Source organism: Plutella xylostella, chromosome 26 (assembly GCF_932276165.1).
Source record: "Plutella xylostella chromosome 26, ilPluXylo3.1, whole genome shotgun sequence".
NCBI lineage: Eukaryota > Metazoa > Arthropoda > Insecta > Lepidoptera > Plutellidae > Plutella > Plutella xylostella.
In genome coordinates, this window is record NC_064006.1 from 2,557,738 (window position 1) to 2,576,842 (window position 19,105).

The following is a 19,105-nucleotide window of genomic DNA, read 5'->3' on the forward strand; positions in this document are numbered from 1 at the left end:
CTGCCCGCTGCTAAGTACATTCACAAGTATTGTCCCCTGTGTTTGTTTACAACATTTAAAGACAAACAATAATAGTTTCTGGTGCCCAGTTTTAAGAGCTACTCTGGCTGGCTAGTTTGGTGGAGGAGGGACAGTTGATGTTGAATGCACAGCACTTTCGCCTTTGATTATGTGTGTGGGCCACGGAATGAGCGGCGGCGGTTTGAGAGTATAGTCATAATAGTAATCGCAAGATCCTCAGAACAAAAGGGGCGCATCCCAAAAATTCACAAAGTCCCAGTTCAAGGAGCCCTATTTTTCAGAGGGTGCGCTATGCTTTCACTAGTGCTAAATTCACGACCTATCACGTGACTACAAAATAATGTGCAACGGAAAGCTAGTATCTAGCTAACGAGTTACTTCTGACTACCATTTCGTGGATTTTACTTCACTTTTCGCAATACATTTGTATTTACCTAATGATGATGATGATGATGTCGTCCATGCCGATGCGGCTACGGCGACTGCTGCTTGTTACTTAGGCTTCGCTGGTGTGCTTTTGTGTGGCTAACATAGCCATTCTTGTCCTTGTCAAAGTAGCAAGCCGCAACAACCTTTTGGGTCTCGATGGTTTCCTTCACCGTAAGAGCACATAGTAAGATTTTACTTAAATTCCTTACTGAAACAATCATGGCTGGATTGAACAGTCGGCCTTTCGAATGAGAGAGATATTGAGGGAGACAAAAAATATATTGAAATCAAACATTTGTAGCTAGGCATATAATATAGGCCTTCTAGAGTTTCGCAAAATAAGGTGATCTAAAAAAGGTTCCGTTAGAAAATGTATTCGGGAACCGCAGCGTCGTTTTCAACTAAATGTCAGATAGTGTGACAGTCCAGGCTAGTTCCTGATTTTGCCGTAAGACTTCGGTCGTACCGCGCACTATAATAAATAAAATAAATAAATAAATATGTGGGGACATCTCACACACGGCCATCCGACCCCAAGCTAGGCAGAACCTGTGTTATAGGTGTCGGACAGCTGATATATCTACACAAATACATAGATAGATACATACTAAATATAAATATCAACACCCAAGACCCGAGTACAAATATCTATCTGTTTTTCAACAAATATCTGCCCCAGCCGGGAATCGAACCCGGGACTTTTGGCATAGCAGTCAGGGTCACTAACCACTACACCATTCAGCCGTCTAACTATAGCTTATGACTTGCGCCACCATGTTTGGTGAAATTAGCGTTTGCCATCGGATCACCTGTGCAATGTGCTGTGAAGGCCGACGAGTGTGAATGAATGCAAATGATACCAGTTGTAAGGGTCACTCGCTTTCTACCAGCAGCAGTAAGAGTTTGAGTAGTGGCGATTAAACCCAAAGGAATGGGCATTTTGGTTTACCGTCCAATAAAAAAGAGTAGTACTCTTTTAAATTTGGTAAGCACCCGCTTTTTGAACTACGTATTTATAGTGACCTGTCATAAATTGCTGGCACTATACCGTCAGCCAGACATAAGTCTGACATCAGGGATCCATGGAGCAGTGGATCTAGCCGCTGAAGGTAATGAAGTTATCTAGGAGAGTGGCTATATGACTGGTTATTAATGCAAGTTATACCAGCTTCATATCTTGTTCATTCTCTGCATAGAGCGGGAGAGTCGCCACCGTATACACGCTAGCAAATTTTAGTCGATTTTCACTGCTCGATCGGTTAAGAAAAACTTACATTTGGCCCTCAATTACTGTCCAACGTTGCAGCGCCGCCTTCAAACGTTTGATTAAGATAACCTTGATTGAGGTCGTAAATTGCAGTTAATCTGTGGGACTGTGGCTTTACAATGTAATTGAATTGCAGTTAATTGCAATCAATAGGAATGTAGATTAACAGTGTAATGTTACAGGGATAGGGTAACGTAACGTACCTAGAGACATTTTCGACTACCCCAACTTTGAATGAAGCTATCGCAGCGTACGACTAAGATATTAATGTGAAATTTTCTTTATTCTATTATCACTAGTATTTGTGCTTAAGCTTTATTGTGGCCAGATTTTATTAAATTAAGATAAAAGTAAAAATGCTTGTTTTGACCCAAGGTACGTTACACGTTTGTACCTTGGGACACTGTTTCCTATAGCTTTGTACTATGGAAAATGTAAACTTCTATATAACGCCTTATATCTCTGTTCTTATTTATTTACTGCATCTCTCTTCTGTCTAGTTTCACTCTGGCACTAATCAGAACAGAGATATAAGGCGTTATTTAGATGTTTGCATTTTCCACAGTACAAAGCCATAGGAAACAGTGTCCCAAGGTACAAATTTAATCGTGTCCCAAGGTACAAAAAAGCAATATTTAACCAAAATTTAAATATTTTTATTTTTAATTAATAGGAATCTTTCAGATAATTGCCATGTCATAAAATTAAATAACTGAAAAGTTATACGTGACATCCATGTCTTTATTTTGAGCATGCCTCAATGAGATAAAGCAACACAAAAAACTATACAAAAGCTACTTTTGACTCCAAAAAACTTCATACTGTCTTCACCACACACTAGATGCTGGTATGATCACGAGACTCACTAGTTTTGCCAAGCGAGTAAAATACTATGTCTAGGGTAGAATTTTAATGTGCCAATTTAGCCGGTTTTTAAAATACAATCAATGTCCCGAGGTACAAGCGTCCCAAGGTACGTTACGTTACCCTACTCAATTTATCTGACCAGCTGCTGTACCACCTTTGTACAGTCGGCTTCATAAGTAGCTATACACTTTTGTACCTTTTCAAACTGTCAAACCGTCATCGTCAATCCATCAATGATTGAGTATTGAGTGAATGAATATGTGGTTTGTGAGTCTGACAAAGAATAAAAGTGTTTGTAGCTTTAAACTTTTTTTTTCTTCTACTTTAATATAATTTTAGTAACCCTGCTAAGCCTTACTCTTTATATATACTAAAATAAACAAAAAAATACTAATAAACTCAAAAGAAAAAAGTACCAAAGGGCACTTGCTTAAAACTATTTCTACCAGACAACTTTTGGATGAAAGAGATAATACCTAGATGTAAAATTCGGAGGGAGCATAATTTCTATGTAATATGTGGATGAGCTACTTATATCGAATGTGCTCTCCTTTACCAAGAAAATTATATTAAAATTTAAGAAGATACAAATGCGGTGTTTCTCGTTTCGTAAATAAGCAGATAAATTAATAATAAGATAAATGTTTATGCCAGAATTTTCTTTTACATTATTTAAGCAAGACACGAGTTCCCAAAAGAAATACACGTACGCGTTTTGTGTTTTTAACCTAACGAACAGTCTTATTACCTATTACTTTTTAACCGACTTCTAAAAAAGGAGGTGGTTCTCAATTCGTCTGTATGTACCTATGTTTTTTTTTACTGTATGTTCACCGATTACTCAGCCATTTATGGACCGATTTTGAAAATTCTTTTTTTGATGTATTAGGTTGAGCTAACTACAAAAAAATATGATGGTGACCTTGAGCTGATCTGATGATGGAAACGGAAGGCAGTCAAGGGAACTCCTCAACGGTATATAGCAACTACCTCGTGTTTAGGCTTGAATGATTCGTATTGACAAGTAGGACTTATTGGTATCATTTGATTCTTACTTTGATTGATAATTATTGCAAATAAAATAAAAATAATAAACCGACTTAAAAAAAAAACAATAAAAAGTAAGAAATAATTTAAGGGTTAGACCAATCCTAGGTGACAGTTCAAATATACCTAAGCAGGTACCTACTGATCTTTTTTGAAGTTGGTGCCATATTTCTTCAGATTACTTTGTCACCGCACCAAAATCAAAAAAGAACAGTACCTGCTTAGGTATATTTGAACGGTCACCTAGGATTGGTCTAAACATTAAATTATTTCTTACTTTTTAGTGGTTTTTTTGAAGTCGGCTTTATATTTTTTTCCTTATGAATTGAAATAACATTGCGTCCCGAATCTTCTATTCAGGTATTTTTTTCTGGTCTTTTAAACCTGTATTTGATTTGGCATGTTTCTATTCATGTATCCCTGGTATTGTTTCATTGCTAAATCCTCTACACACAACATCCAGATATTGGTAGGATTTAGGATGCAAATCCTATTCGGACGTGATTTGAATTGAATATTGTAAAATTCATTCCCGCTGGATTTTATACAGGATGTTGCAAAATAGGTAATTATACTAAGCGATAGACGGTGACTCTGAAAGTCATGCTGAATTACTTTTTTACGACGAAAAAAGTTACGCAAGTCAATCAATAGTTGCTCAGAATGACTCCCAGAGTCACCCCCTTTTGGGTTAGTGTACCTATTTTTGCAACACCATGTATTTTATTTGTGTATTTCTAACTCTGCTATCTCCAGTTTGCCTGCCTGCCATTGAGGTTGTCGCACGAGGTCTAATTTATGTTCAAATAAAAATATTATTTCCATTCGTCCATGTATGTATGTATTTTTAATGTTTTTCCCAATATAAAAGTTTTCTCTGACGTATTGCCTAATATCTTCTCTTATTTGTTTCAGGTCTTGTACTGAGTAATCAAATCTACATCACCGCAAGAAATTTACCAGAAAATCCGGTAATGACTTTAGAAAACAACACTCCACAAAATGGACCAATCACAATACGGCAAAGAACAAAAGCAGGAGACATTCAGTAGAAGAGAATGGAGACTTCCAGAAAAAAGCCTCCTAGTCATTTTGTATATATTCCTTCTCATTCTACAATCAAACTGTCAAACTATTATTAAGGATCAATCAAGTCATATTGAAAGCTTAACCAAAAGTGACTTAGATAATGTAGATTTAAAAGTAGTAGACTCAAATCACTGCCATAGCTGTCACCCTAGTAGTAAATTATATGAAAATAGTAATATCAAAATCAATGACACACGAACTAATGTGAATGTTGAATCCAATCTTATAAATGAACTATTAGATACAGTAGGAGAATTAACGCAAGAATACTTCTTGAAACATAATCATACCGAGAAAGATTTAGAACACGATGTAGAAATACTAATAGATGACGCTCTTAGCAAAGATCGGTACGAAATTGTCGAAGGTATTGAAATCAAAAGTGTGCAGAAGAGAAATGGTGGCGGAAATGAAAAAACAACACAAGATAATAACAGAGAAGAAGAAGGAAGAGCTCTATTTAGTAAATTCACATTCGAATACAGACTCTTGCAAAAAGTTAAGAATTTCGTAGAAACGCACATTTTATCAATCAACTTGCCGAAAGCTGCCAGACTTATGGGATTCAGATGTAAGTACTTTATATTCCATATTAATATTTGTGTATTTCTTTTGTACTAGAATGCGATCAGTCCGTACCACCCTGAAGGTAAGCGTCTACCTATCGGTATCGCACCAAACAAATTTTCATAAATGGACGACGCACTTGTGTGAATTTCTACAGGGTGTTGCAAAAAGGGAATACTAAGCCGAAACCTACATGTGCAATTGTGCAGCATGGTATATCTAAGCCCGAAAATAAAATCAGAATTTCAAAATTCGCGATTTAGATTTATTTTCGGGCTTAGATATACCATGCTGCACATGTAGGTTTCGGCTTAGTATTCCCTTTTTGCAACATCCTGTATACAAAGAATACGGAATGCGACGCGTCCGTGGCGATGCCGAAAGGTGGACGCTTACATTAAAGCTTGTAACTTTGATAGCTGCACTGAAGTTTCCTGTTGTTTCAACAATTTTATAACATCTATGTTGGTCTGTGCCCACGTGTAAGCTCCAAGTTTGCTTATTATCTTTTCCGTCAAAGCAAGTTGTCACAGACGCTATTGCTATTGTCGTGTAACTCTGTAAAGGACATGAAGTATCTTATTACTTGTTTAAGTGCATTTGTGTTCAGCAACTTCACATAAATTTAAATTTGTAGTTCACGGAAACAGGCACGAGGCAAAAACTGACAGTTAATTTACGGTTAAAGAAAGGACGATTGCCGAGTTGCAGAAAGGAACTTTAAGCTAATGTCGGCATTAAACTATTATGTCTGTTTCTTTCTCTCGGTATTGTGTCAAAGCAAGGCAGGATAACACTTTAAGGTCGAGATTTTTTTTACTACCTAATACATGTGCATGATGCACATAATATAATATGGTATTTTTATTATGAGCGAGGTAAGACGAGGTATACTGCATTTTTATTTGACTTGTCATAAAAGTTAAACAATCATGAAATATTTCCTAGCTGTAGTTTATTTGTTCACATAATAAAATTATAATTAAACAGACATACGCTTTGGTAGGTTCTAATGGCACTAAGCCCCAGTTTCATCATACTCTGTTAGAAAATAACAAGGGATTAACAACTTTTGACACATCCGTCAAGAATTTCATATGGATATGACGAATTTAAAATGGATTAGACGTTTAATTGATGACATTACAATGCAAACGGGGTGTTAATGATCGAACATACTATGGCGAAACTAGGCATAAGACTGTTTACCTTATATGAAAAGTAAAAAAAATGCACTATGTCTAATACTCCTAGAGAGATTCACAGTTTAAACCTAGTATTTTTTTTTCCTATTGTGAATTTTGGTTCCTCTGTTGCAGCGTTCGGCCTGAAGAAGTTCTTCGTGCCGCTGTTGATTGGAGCGCAAGTGTTCAAGAGCATTCTGCTGGCGATGTTCCTGCCGAGCATACTGGGCAGCTTCGGCAAGATTCTTGGCAAAGGTGAGAAAAGTTTGGGGAGAAGGTCGACTATTCGGCCGAATTCGGCGTTTACAAAGCGATTGGATCGTAGTTCAGGTTTTTTTCTGTAATACGTAGAGGAGTTTTTCTTTTGTTACAAAAAAAAACACCCACACACACCTTGTACTAATGTACTCCCTTGCGGGGTAGGCAGAGGTGCATTGCTGCACCCACTTTTCGCCAGAGTGTTATGTTAGTCCCAATGTAATAAGGGGCGGGCCTATTGCCACTTTACGGGCACATCCAAAACCCGAGAACCAAGATCTGTGTTTTAAACAAATATCTGCCCCAGCCGGGAATCGAACCCGGGACCATCGGCTCAGTAGTCAGGGTCACTAACCACTACGACATTCGGTCGTCTCCTTATATAGTTTCTTTTAAGGGTCGGCAATAGGTAATCGAGGGTTGGCATTGTCATAGAATTATATAGTAAATGATGCACTACAGCCTTGAAAAAAATCACACAGGTAGCCGAAGAGTCTAGCTAGGTGCTGAATCATTCGAATTTAAGTAAATGCTTATGGACAACTGTAAATTAATTTCAGAAAACCAGTAAATCACACTCCCGTATTGTAACAACTGTGTCGTAATTATCAAGAATTTTCATATGATTCTTATCAAATTATAAAGATAAATGCTTGGACTAGGCGCTAAATACCTTGTTTTTAAATAAACACACACCTATTTTGTGTAAATTAATAACAAACTTGGGCAATTTTTTTCCCTCAAATCTTCATACAAATATCTATGGCGGCTTTCTGTGTTATAAAATCATAAACACAAGCGACGTTTGACTCAGTCGGCCGCTGGCCTCCAAAGAAGGGTCACGTCGGTTTAGGCAGCACTGACAGCTCGCGATCTTTTCGTGTACAGATACAAAATCACTGCACATTGGTTGTCATTGCACTTTTTCAACTTTTATGACACCAACATAATTTGATTTGAAATTGAGGAAGCATAATTCTTACACTATATTCAATACATTAAATTAAATTAGATAGTGGGCAATGTGGCAAAAGGAGCAGGAATATAGCGAATGGATCTAAGTGATGACAATACGTAGGAACATTAGGTTAGGATTCATCAAAAACACAGTCTCATGGTACTGGTTGAGGAATGGTCTCGTGAGGATCTGATGAGGGCAGTAACAAGGTGGTGACTGAATTTTATTTCAAAGATGTTAGTAGCTAAAAGCATCGAGTTTGGGCTATTAAGTACGTTTTTCAGAGAGACAGAAAGATATTTTAGGTTTCCTCTGGATTAGTTAGGTTTACTGGGTTTACTAAATTCATTCGTAACGTAAAATTGATAATGACGGAATTTCTTCTATAGACAGTAGTTACTAAAAAAACCAACGATAGATGGCGTAATTTGCAGAAGTACCTATCTAGTCACCCTGTCACGGGGTGACTTCGGTTGGTAACTATATGTTATTGCATCAATAATAAAAAAATCAAGAAAATATTCAAAGTTTCCATCCTCGCACACAAATCACAAACTCATGCCCTGTTCTAGGAGCAGGGTCTACCACTTTTCGGTTCTACCTTTTTTGGCCCAAGATTTATTTGCCTAATCTCGTATTGCATAGTAACGTTTGGTCAAAGTCTCGTTTCGCCGAAAATCGTATGGCATAAATCTCGATTAGTAAAAAGTTATTTCGCATTATCTTGTTTAGCCTAATAATGGTATGGCCAAATCTTGAATAGCCTAATAATAGGTTTATACAAAGTAATAATATTTGTTTGACTTTAACTTTGACGGAGCGTCTCTCTATAGCGCAAACTGGTGCCTTGTATTGTTTCCGCTGTTTGGAAAACGCTCTGCTCCGCTTCGCTGCGCTCCGCTTCGGTTTTGATGAACATGTGCACCTCGCTCCTCCTCGCTTTGCTCGTCGTCGCACCTATCTTTAGGTTTCGATCTCATGGGGTTTGTTATAATTATTGTATGTGTATTATAAATGTATGTTGTATTGCTCTTTAACTTTCGATTTTTTAATCATTCAATATCGTGATTTTCGGGATGTATGAGAAAAAATACCACAATTTGTACATTTACTACATACTTAATATATTATTTATTAAGATAACATTAGGAGAAACAAGATTATACATAGGTATAGACGAACATACATTTGAGCAAACGAAACTTAGGTGTTTAAAGATTGTGCCTAAAGAGTTTTAGACGAAACGAGCCTTATACCACATAATTCTTGGCAAAGTGATGGTTCGGCCAAAAAATTTTAGACCATACGAGTTATGCGAAATGAGTTTTGGTCAATAAAGATTATGCGAGATGAGGGGAACCGCCACTTTTCACTTGTGTCCCACCGGTTTCGGTGCTCAGCGGAATAGCACCATTAACCATTATTATTCTGAGATATCATCACTTCTTATTCTGAGTTACCCAACATAAAAACACGCCATCTATTGAAAACATTTTTTAATTAGGATTTGTCTATGGTGTGGTCTCCAAATTTAAGGGTAAAAGCAAAATAATTATATTTTAACCTTTTTTTATACCTATTATATTAAAAGACCAATTCAACCTACACCATCAAAATAACCGGAAAAAATATCAGCCCCAATTTACTTGTATGGGAGAGGGAGTACCCCTATGCGAAATATCAGCTTGATATCTTTACCCGTTTCTGAGAAAAAGGGCGGTGACAGACAGTCAGTCAGACAGACAGACAACAAAGAGATCTTATAACGGTTGCTTTTTTCCTTTTGAGGTACGAAACCCTAAAAATTCTGCTACCAAAAAATATACTTACAAACATACAATCGAAAAATATTACCCTCCTTCTTCGGCAGTCGGGTAAAAACAAGTGAGACAGGGGTGACCCCCTGTCTCACTTTCTGAACTTTTGTTCTACGAGTTTTAAAAATTAACAAAAAAAAACCTTTTTCATAGAAACTTTGATGAAACGTGACTTTTTACTAGTGTTGCCACGAATAGTGATTTGGCCGAATACCGAATACCGAATATTCGGCCGGCGCTCTCAGCCGAATACCGAATATTCGGCCACCGAATATTCGGCAGGTGATCCAGTATAATTCAATAAGTTGAAGTTTTATTTAAAAAGTGTTCTTCTTAATCTTACGGCAGATCCGTACAACTGGTGGTCAACCAACTCGAATCAGTAACCAAACCTTGTATATTTTTTTAAAAAATACCTGTGTCTCAGTAGTAGGTATTGTATATTTATATTTTATTAAGCGCAATTGTCTCTTACGAACAAATGCCGAAAAACTTGTCTAAATTCATCACAATTTGCCTTTAATTAATTTTAAATATTAAAAATACATATGTTGTATTCAGGTTTTTGCAATTAATGATTGTTTGATAGTTAAATGTTTCGATCAAATAGTTTTTTATTCCCTTTTGTAAGATATTTGCTACTTTTTTAAGTATTCGGTATTCGGCCGAATATTACTTACTATTCGGCCGAATACCGAATACTGAAAAAACTGGCCGAATAGGCCGAATACCGAATAGTTGCCGAATATTCGTGGCATCTCTACTTTTTACCATGGAAAACGAATATTTTTTTTCGCGAATTTGCAAAACTCGTTGAACAAAAGTTGTTCAGAATGACCCCTTGATTGAGTTGAGTCATCCCCTTTCGGCTTAGTATACCCTTAGTATCTACACTTTAATACCTGTAGTTACCTTTCTACAAGTAAGTAAATACTACATTTGTTTAGAAAGCTAATCGGGTTCCGAGTATGGAGAAAAGTGGCACCCCTATTAATTTCTACTCTTTCCTGGTGCTTACCAGTGTAATTAAAAATTATACTTACCCTCAAATCACTACTTGAAAATAATTGTCAATAAAGTTGGCGAGCAAAAGTTTATGACCCACTGTGCAAACTTACATGTGTGCGTGTCACTGCGTGTGCTGTGTGAAGAGCATTGAAAACCCAAATTTGGCGGGGCACGTCACCCTGTACGGGCCCTTAAACTAATTAGTTACAGTATAGATATCAAATTGATTGTCAAATGGAACATATACCACAGCGAATGTTTATCGCTTTTGAGCTAAAATGTGTTTCATCGCAGTCCCCTTTTCACGAGTGCGATTTTTTGATGAATGTGACAGGGTACATTACATTACAAGTGTAAGGGTCTTAAAATATTTATATTATTATGTTGCTCTACTTGGAATCGAATCTGGAACTTAAGGCCTTTAGCCAGTAAACTATCTGCTGCACTGTGCAGTCTTCAATATAATAACGACGAATAGTGATTTGTTCGGAATCGCTGACTTAACCAGAATAGGCCACCTGAAACAACGTTGTTTTGTCTGTGGTAAAAGTTTCATTTTCAAGTTGGAATTTTCTGTTCTCACAATTTAAATTCGAAGAAACACGAGAACACCTTGTTATGGTTGGGTTTATAAAATGTGGCTTTCAAAACTAACCTTTATCAGGTGTTATACATAGTATGTATAACACCTAATTATATATAGTTTGTATTTACAAAATGCAAAAAAACTACCGTTTTTTCATTTAATTTCAAGTCCAGACCTTGCTTCTGCTTGTTTTATATAATTATTATTATTAACAGTCAATAAATAAGCAGATTATACTTACCCTAAAATATTATATCTGCTGGTCAAAATAATTTAAAGTTCAATTTAATAATTTCTCGGAATAGCTAAAAGCATCCAAGTATTATTTAAATATTTCATTTTATCGAGATTTTGCCAAGTTGTTTGTTTGACACAAGTTAATCTAAGGTTTGACAGAAGTCCATCTTAACTTGAGTCTATTTTAAAATAAACTGTATCATCTTTATTTGTTTGTTGGGTTTTACATAATTAAATCTATCACTGTTTGGCTCATTCAGTGTACTTTCAAAGCAAGTGAGCGATATTATATTAAATTTCGTTTAAATGTGTGCCCTCCATTATAGTCACCCTAAATATATCAAATTCCATTAAACGTACTTAATATTTTTATTACAATACAGATTTTTTACATAAAAAATATTGACTTAAGCTGGGTACAGACCGGCCCAACGAACGCACAACTATGGATATTTACCATACATAATACAGTACTGCTACTCTTGATACGCAAGACAGTTATTCATATTGCGTTAATATTGTGCTCGAGTCAGAACCAATTTCAATTTAGATTTGGTACTCTTGACGTCTATTTGGTTACAATTCGGCATGGAAGTAATAATACAACAGGAATGCGCACTCACCAAAATGATGCAAACAAAAATAGACCTAACGAATTCACCTTAAGATTTATATTTGAAGTGAAAGAGGCCGCGAGCCGATAGAGAGGGTTTACCACAGAGCCCTTCCTCTCTTTCTAACAATTGCCAGGATTTAGTTGTGTAAACTTAAGTAGATTTTGTACGAAGAGAGCTAGGCAAAAAATATATTAAATTAACTCATAGACTACTGTATATCATATCATTTTCAAAAACAAATTTATAATAAATCATTATAAACATGTAATTTTAATGAAATATTTGGTATTTGTATGAATAATAATTTCATAAAAAATATTGGTAGTTTTTCTAAATACTTTACGACAAGACCGAAGTTGTCAAGATGACGGATGACGTTTATACTGTTGTGAGAGACGTTATGGTTAGGGTGACCATACATTCGTACTTTTGAATCACTTTCCATTAATTAGGACCTGTTTCATTCAACTTTTTGTTTTATTTTATACCTAAGTATCATTAGGTATTATTGTGGCTGTTATCTTAAGGCTGGTAAAGAGTTATGAGCTGTTGATTTTTTTGGTGATAGATATGAGTATTATAAGATAATTAATCAAGCTTAAAACCGGCGGAAGCACTTAGGTTGAGATATTTTTTTTTTAATCTTATGATTTTCATCTACTAGACTATGTATACGGAACACCCACAGAGTAAACACGTTTTAGGTACATAGTTGCGTTTAATGTTAACCTGTTTTGACACTTTCTTGTCAACACTACACCCAACTTAATTTTATTTACTTAAAATTTGGTTTTCCCAAATTTCAGCTTTCCTTCCAATGAAGAAACATAGCAAAGGTGGTTCCAAGTAATTCCCACAAATTTTCATCATTTTAAACCCGACGATAAATCCCGATTCATCGCAAGTGTTTATTATCGTTACAGTCGAACTATAAAGTCCTGACAATAAAGAGTGCGATTTTGCTAAGACTTTTTATCATTGTCAGTTATTTACTTATCTGTACATCGAATTGTTCGAATAATAGGTGACTTTGAGACCATCGACACCTATTCGCGACATGATAGATTAGAAGTGATGTCTCATGAATTACATAAATTATGGTCACCAAAAATAGAAAGAGATGGAGGGCTCCGTGCTGACTATCTCTGTCGGCTCGTTTTTTTGGTGCAGTGCGCATTCCTGTTGTATTATTACTTCCATGCAATTCGGTTTCACTTAAAATTTGGTTACGATTGTTTGAAACTTTTTTTACGACTTTGTGAAAGAATGAATGAAAAGGAAAAAAATAACAAAAACTGTCGTGAATAGTGTCAAGTTGACACTATCGAAGCGTCTGTAGTCGAGCGGGGTTCAGTGATCGTAACTGATCACTGAGGTTAAGCAACAACTGGCACGGTCAGCCATTGGATGGGTGACCAATTTCAAGTGGTTCTTTTCTGGACGCTTCCGTGCTTCGGACGGCACGTTAAGCCGTGGGGCCCGGTTGCTGCTTCGGCAGCAGTCCTTAATCCTAGTCAGAGGCCTGTACTGTATTTTATTTATGTAGCCTTGATGTATGTAACAAGTGTATCATTTGTTGGTCTTCAAATAAATAAATAAACTCTTTCAGCACAAGCTTGCTTGTGTTGGGGTCCACCAACCCGCACTAGGCCAGCGTGGTAGACTAGGCCTAAATCCTTCCTTCATGAAGGGCTCTATGTCTCCACATAGTTCATCAAAAAGTTCTTTTGTGAGGCGGTAATTATCGACGAACTCCGCCTGTCCCATTTCCACTGCTTCATCCAAATATCTCACCGGTCGCCGCTGATTTTTGCGCCTCCGGATATCTCTTCGCTGCGCATTGCGCAAAATCGCTATTCGTAGTGCAAAATAAGCCATAACACAGCATCTTTAGTCTCAAATACCAGTACCACACAAAACCACACAAAATCGCCACTCACAAGTACAAATACAAGTAATAAAGTTACTTTTTTCTTCTTGCCTTAGCGATTGCGTATATCCAGTATGTTCAATATTGACAACTGTCAAAATGGCGGTCAAGAGTACCAACTTGCGTTCGTAACCGAATTTAGACTAGTTCACCCGAAAACCACCAAATACGGTAGGCAAGGTGGCGCCACCATCATGTTCCAGAGTGCCAAATGACTCGAAGGCAAGCGTGACACAATCGATTGCGCGTCCAGAGTACCACTACAGGACAGATTGCAGCAACGAAGGTCAACGAAACCCGTTTGTTGGCGTTCGTTTGGCCGGTCTGTACGCAGCTTTGTACATCAGCGTAAGGACCGGGCCGACCGCTTAAAAAATAGCACCCACGCGCTGTTCCTAAAATACCACATATCTCTCATAATTTGTTTGAAGTGGAGCCAGCCCGCGGGTGCGAGAAAATTCTTATGGGGGCATCGTTACATTTGAAATCATTATACTTAGGCCCTGTTTCACAACGTCTGGTTAGGGGCTACCTGTCAGATAAAATACATGCTTTCACTCTCTGTTATTATGCTTTTAACAGTGACAGCATGTATTTTATCTCACAGCAGGTAGCCACTAACCAGACATTGTGAAACAAGGCCTTAATATTTTTATGACACTACAGATTTATTAACATTCAAATCAACTTCCCTCTTACTTGTCACCTCTGACTACCCCTTCGGGGAATACAGTCATTAACATATAATATATATGTATGGATCTACTTCCCTGAACGAGCCCCCCCTTATCCGACCGGAGAGTAGTTTGTAAAAATTTACGTTCATCAGAAAATTTTATATTTATACCATGAATAAAAACATTTGACTTTGACTTCTCAAATTCCAGGCATATCCTCGCTGTCAGCCGCGTCCAGTCAGGCTAGCTACCCTCCAGCCCACGTGGACGACGCAGACGCGTACAACAACGAGAATAAAGACATCATGGCGTACGAAACCGACCCGCAAGGGATGTACGCGTACCCTAACGACGGACAGACGCTGTACGCCAACATGGCTGATGCGAATGACGTTAATGACATCGGGAACGTCGATCTCTCCAGGTATGTACAAAAGTCTAAGAAAATAGATTGTTGGATGGTAAAATGGTTTAAAAAATCAGATAGATAATTATGCCACCTCTAGTATCTAGGATTGTTAAGACCGATTAAAAGGCGATCGGACGATAAACTGACGTAGAACTACAATAATAAGTACACCAAGCAAGCGAGCCGTCACCTCAAACATTCCGTGCGACTATCGAGAGACTTGCATCAATAATGCGTGCAGACAATATTTACTAACAAAACAAAGAGAATAAAGACATAATGGCGTACGAGACCGACCCGCAAGGGATGTACGCGTACCCTAACGACGGACAGGCGCTGTACGCTAACATGGCCGATGCAAATGACGTTAATGACATCGGGAACGTCGATCTTTCCAGGTATGTACGATTGTAGGCAAATAAATTTATTTATAAGGGTTTTAAATGTGATTGTGGCAGAATTAGTAGGACTTTGTAGAAATAAAACGTGCGGGTGACAAAAACGCGTTAAATATTAAAATCATAAGCAAAATCCTAAATAAAATCGTAGCATACGCTAGCAGAGCTGTCATGCAATCGAAACGTTTTATTCAACGAGATAGAGTTGTGGTTAGCGCAACAACCTTGCAAACTTCGGTGTACGTAAGCTAGACTAACCCCGTTAATGAATAAATCCATGAGTTGTGGAATGGATTTGAGAGATTTATTTAGGGTATTCTTAATAATAATAATAATAATAATATCCATTTATTTCAGGCATCAATGGCCCATAGTATAAAATACACAAATACATTTTAAAATAAATCAAACAATATTAATATATACTCTACATAGAAACTTATAAAAACTAAAATTAGCTAAACTCTAGCACTATTATCAGGGGGTTTAATAGTCTGTTTGGCCTCCCTGTATCGGCGGAACACTATCCCCGCAGGCCAGAAGTTTTTATCCAGCAGAACCTTCTGCTGGGCCGCGGGAATCCGAATACGGAACGACTTGAAGTCCGTCTGCTTGGCGGACTGCAGCCTCTCGATCGCCAGCACCTGGACTGGCTGTTCGGTGCGGCCGACACTTCTCTCCTTAATATAGCGCACGATGTTATCATGCGCCATATTCGCGTGTATGCGGGAGACGTAGATGTCGACCGTGGGCGTGGCGGCCTTCAGCGAGCGGGCGGCCAGGGCGGTGCCGCGCTTGTTGCGGTTTCTGCGACGGGGGCTCTTAAGCCTTATATCGAGTTTAGATGTCTGCCATGCTGTGACAGTAAGAACAGCAATAGATTATTTAATCTTGAATTCAGGGATAGTGCATTTTAGACCCATAGAGATCTGTTAATTTTAAATTTGTAATTACGAATATTCTTTTGTAAACAAAAATATATGCGACACCGATAATATGGCGACCATTACTAAGCATTTCCAATCCACAACCAAATAAAGTTAAGTAGGTACTTATACTAAGTAAGTAATACTAAGGGATTTCCTTTTTTTGCCCTAAAAAGGGGTTTAAGTTTGTTATTATTGAAAAAGACGTGAGGATTGCAGATGCGTTGGTCATAAATAATATTTTATTATTTAAAAGGTCTCACGCTAACTATGACATAAAAGTTTTTATGACGTATGTTTAATAGGATATTGAAATCGTTAATGGATACTATTTCTTATACGTTTCAAAATATTTATTGCCGGTCTCACTTACCCATCGTAAATACTTAACAGCGCCTCAAGTTTATTCTGGATTCAGGGGTTTCCCGCTTTTATTTATGCTTTTAATATTTTATTTTAACCAATAATAACTTACTTTAATGTATGACCATCCCTAGTATACAGTTTCTTTCACCGATAAGCTAAAAAAGAAGAATATCATCAAAATAATCAACACATTGATGAGGAAGTGGATGAGACGGTTGAACATATTTATTCTGTTAGCTTCTACTTCGGAAACGAGATAATCTATTCTGGATTAACAGAGCACCTATCTCAGTTTTTGCTACACCCAGGCTTACTGCTCCAGTTCACTCATGAGCTAAGCTGGCTGAGCTGAAATTAAGGTCATATAATATAATATTATTATGTACGAAGGTTTCACTTCAGAGAGCCACGTACAAGAACTTCGCCCCCTCTCAGAATAGAATAGAATCAACAATCAGCTCGTTATCATCCATGCACTACTGGACATAGACGATATTCCGCAAACATAATTTATTCATACATTGGAAGTAGGCAGCTCCACTGGCCTAAAATAATACATAGCTTAACCTATTTTCGACGAACCACTTCGTAAATACGGTGCGTCAACCACGAGTTTGCAACGGAAGGTAGCAAAGCAACGCTAAGGCTAGCTTGCACCAAATATTAAATGAAATTTAAAGATATCACTGTCGTGCTCTGATTTACAACAGAATATTTAATATAAAAGTATTGTTATTGCCGAAATTCCTGAAAAAAACATGAAATTGTGAAAATAGCTATCCAAAGTTCATAATCTAATAATAGCTTTTTAACCTCTATGTAACATCCACGGTCACAAGTAGTGTGATAGTTACGATATGATTTTGCCACGTAACCGTACATAATAATTATAATAATAATTTCGTTTATTTCAGATAATTCAAATCCATAAATTTGTTAGCAACAGTGAGTCTTAGCCTAGCCTAGTACAGCATTATTTGAAAGCATTTGATAAACACAATTTGAGGAATTCAACTAAAGTTACGGAAAGTGGCAGTTACTGTTTTTTTTTGCATTGAATATACTATACAACTACAATCGAGTTATCAAACTCGTGGTAAACCTACTGCAGACAAATAGTTACCCTATCGATCAATGTCTATCAGTAAATGGCGGGGAAAAAGGTAAATTGGGTATCTAACCCTGGAATCAATTTGTTTGTAGCTATTTCGATACATTTCGAACAGGAAATATCAATTTAAACTAATTATTAAGTAAACTATTTTATAAAATATATATTATAGTTGAGGAGTCGTGGTGGATATTTGTCTGAAAACCGTTTTGTTAGCCAAATAAATAAATGGATAAGGTTTCGGCTCTCATTCGTGAAGCAGCGGGTTCGCATCGTGTCATATACTTACAAATGAATTCTATAAAATAAAGAATTTAAGAACTATTAATAATTATAGTAAAGATAAAGATAAAGATAAAATACTCTTTATTGCACACAAAAAGAAACAGTATTACAAACATAAACAGAAAATAAATAGCACAATCGGCGGCCTTATTACTAAAAGTAATCTCTTCCAGACAACCAAATTGAAAGGACATAGAAATAATGAAAAAGGCTAGCGTGTGAAAATAAGAGATATTTATAAACTACATTAATATAAAGTATAAACGATATGTAAATACCTACATATAATAATATATAAAACCTACATAGTTAATAATAAATATATTCTATAATAATACATAAATATTATTAAAAATAAATAAATAATTGCTGGTGCATTCTAATCAGAAGGGCTAGCACGCGGCGCATTTAAGACGTGACTAAAGTTTTGCATCGCGCTCACCCACATCACGCAGCTTCAAGAGCGAGCGCGACGGAGAACTTTTGTCACGTCTTAATAACGCCCCGTGCTACAGGGCCTGGATAAGATAAATTTAAGTAGTGCTGTCGGAGCTTGTTTTTGAAGGAATTGTATTACGTGGTGAATGAAAACATCGTGAGGACTGTTACGTGAATATAAATGTACAGCGAAAGCGGGTGGGTCGCTTGCGAGTAAACGCTGTATATCCCTTCAACGATTACAGTCGTTAGCACATGTAGGTATGTTTAGTTAGCTAGTTCGTAACTTAATTCCCCTTAAAAGGTTATATTATGGAAATTCTCCTCCGTAAGTATTTTGCTCATCTCAGATTTTTTCATTATTTCCAGAGTCACGATGAATGGTCAAAAGATGGCGTACCTTCCTAATAAGAACGGCTACTACAAGAACCAAATGCAAACAGCAGCTAGTAATAACTACAAGGTACGTAAACAGCATTCATTCTTACTAGGCACAGAAAGTAAACAATCTTTGTGTAACTAAGAATGTTTAGAGTAGGTATACTTACTATATTATTTTTTTTCCTAAAGTGACTAACACTAGAACAAGGCGGTGACAAATACACCAAATGGC

General features: G+C 36.9%; 1 protein-coding gene across 1 annotated transcript in view; it reads left to right on the forward strand.

Annotated features, from left to right (window-relative positions):
- The window catches only part of LOC105389093, a 62,948-nt gene that overhangs the window by 28,240 nt on the left and 15,603 nt on the right, over nucleotides 1-19,105 (forward strand). Inside the window, exons 2-5 of the mRNA XM_038111592.2 lie at nucleotides 4,547-5,291; nucleotides 6,607-6,726; nucleotides 14,770-14,983; nucleotides 18,862-18,955. Coding sequence (XP_037967520.2) covers nucleotides 4,634-5,291; nucleotides 6,607-6,726; nucleotides 14,770-14,983; nucleotides 18,862-18,955 — 1,086 coding nt within the window. The 5' untranslated portion in view covers nucleotides 4,547-4,633. The remainder of the gene's footprint in view (nucleotides 1-4,546; nucleotides 5,292-6,606; nucleotides 6,727-14,769; nucleotides 14,984-18,861; nucleotides 18,956-19,105) is intronic.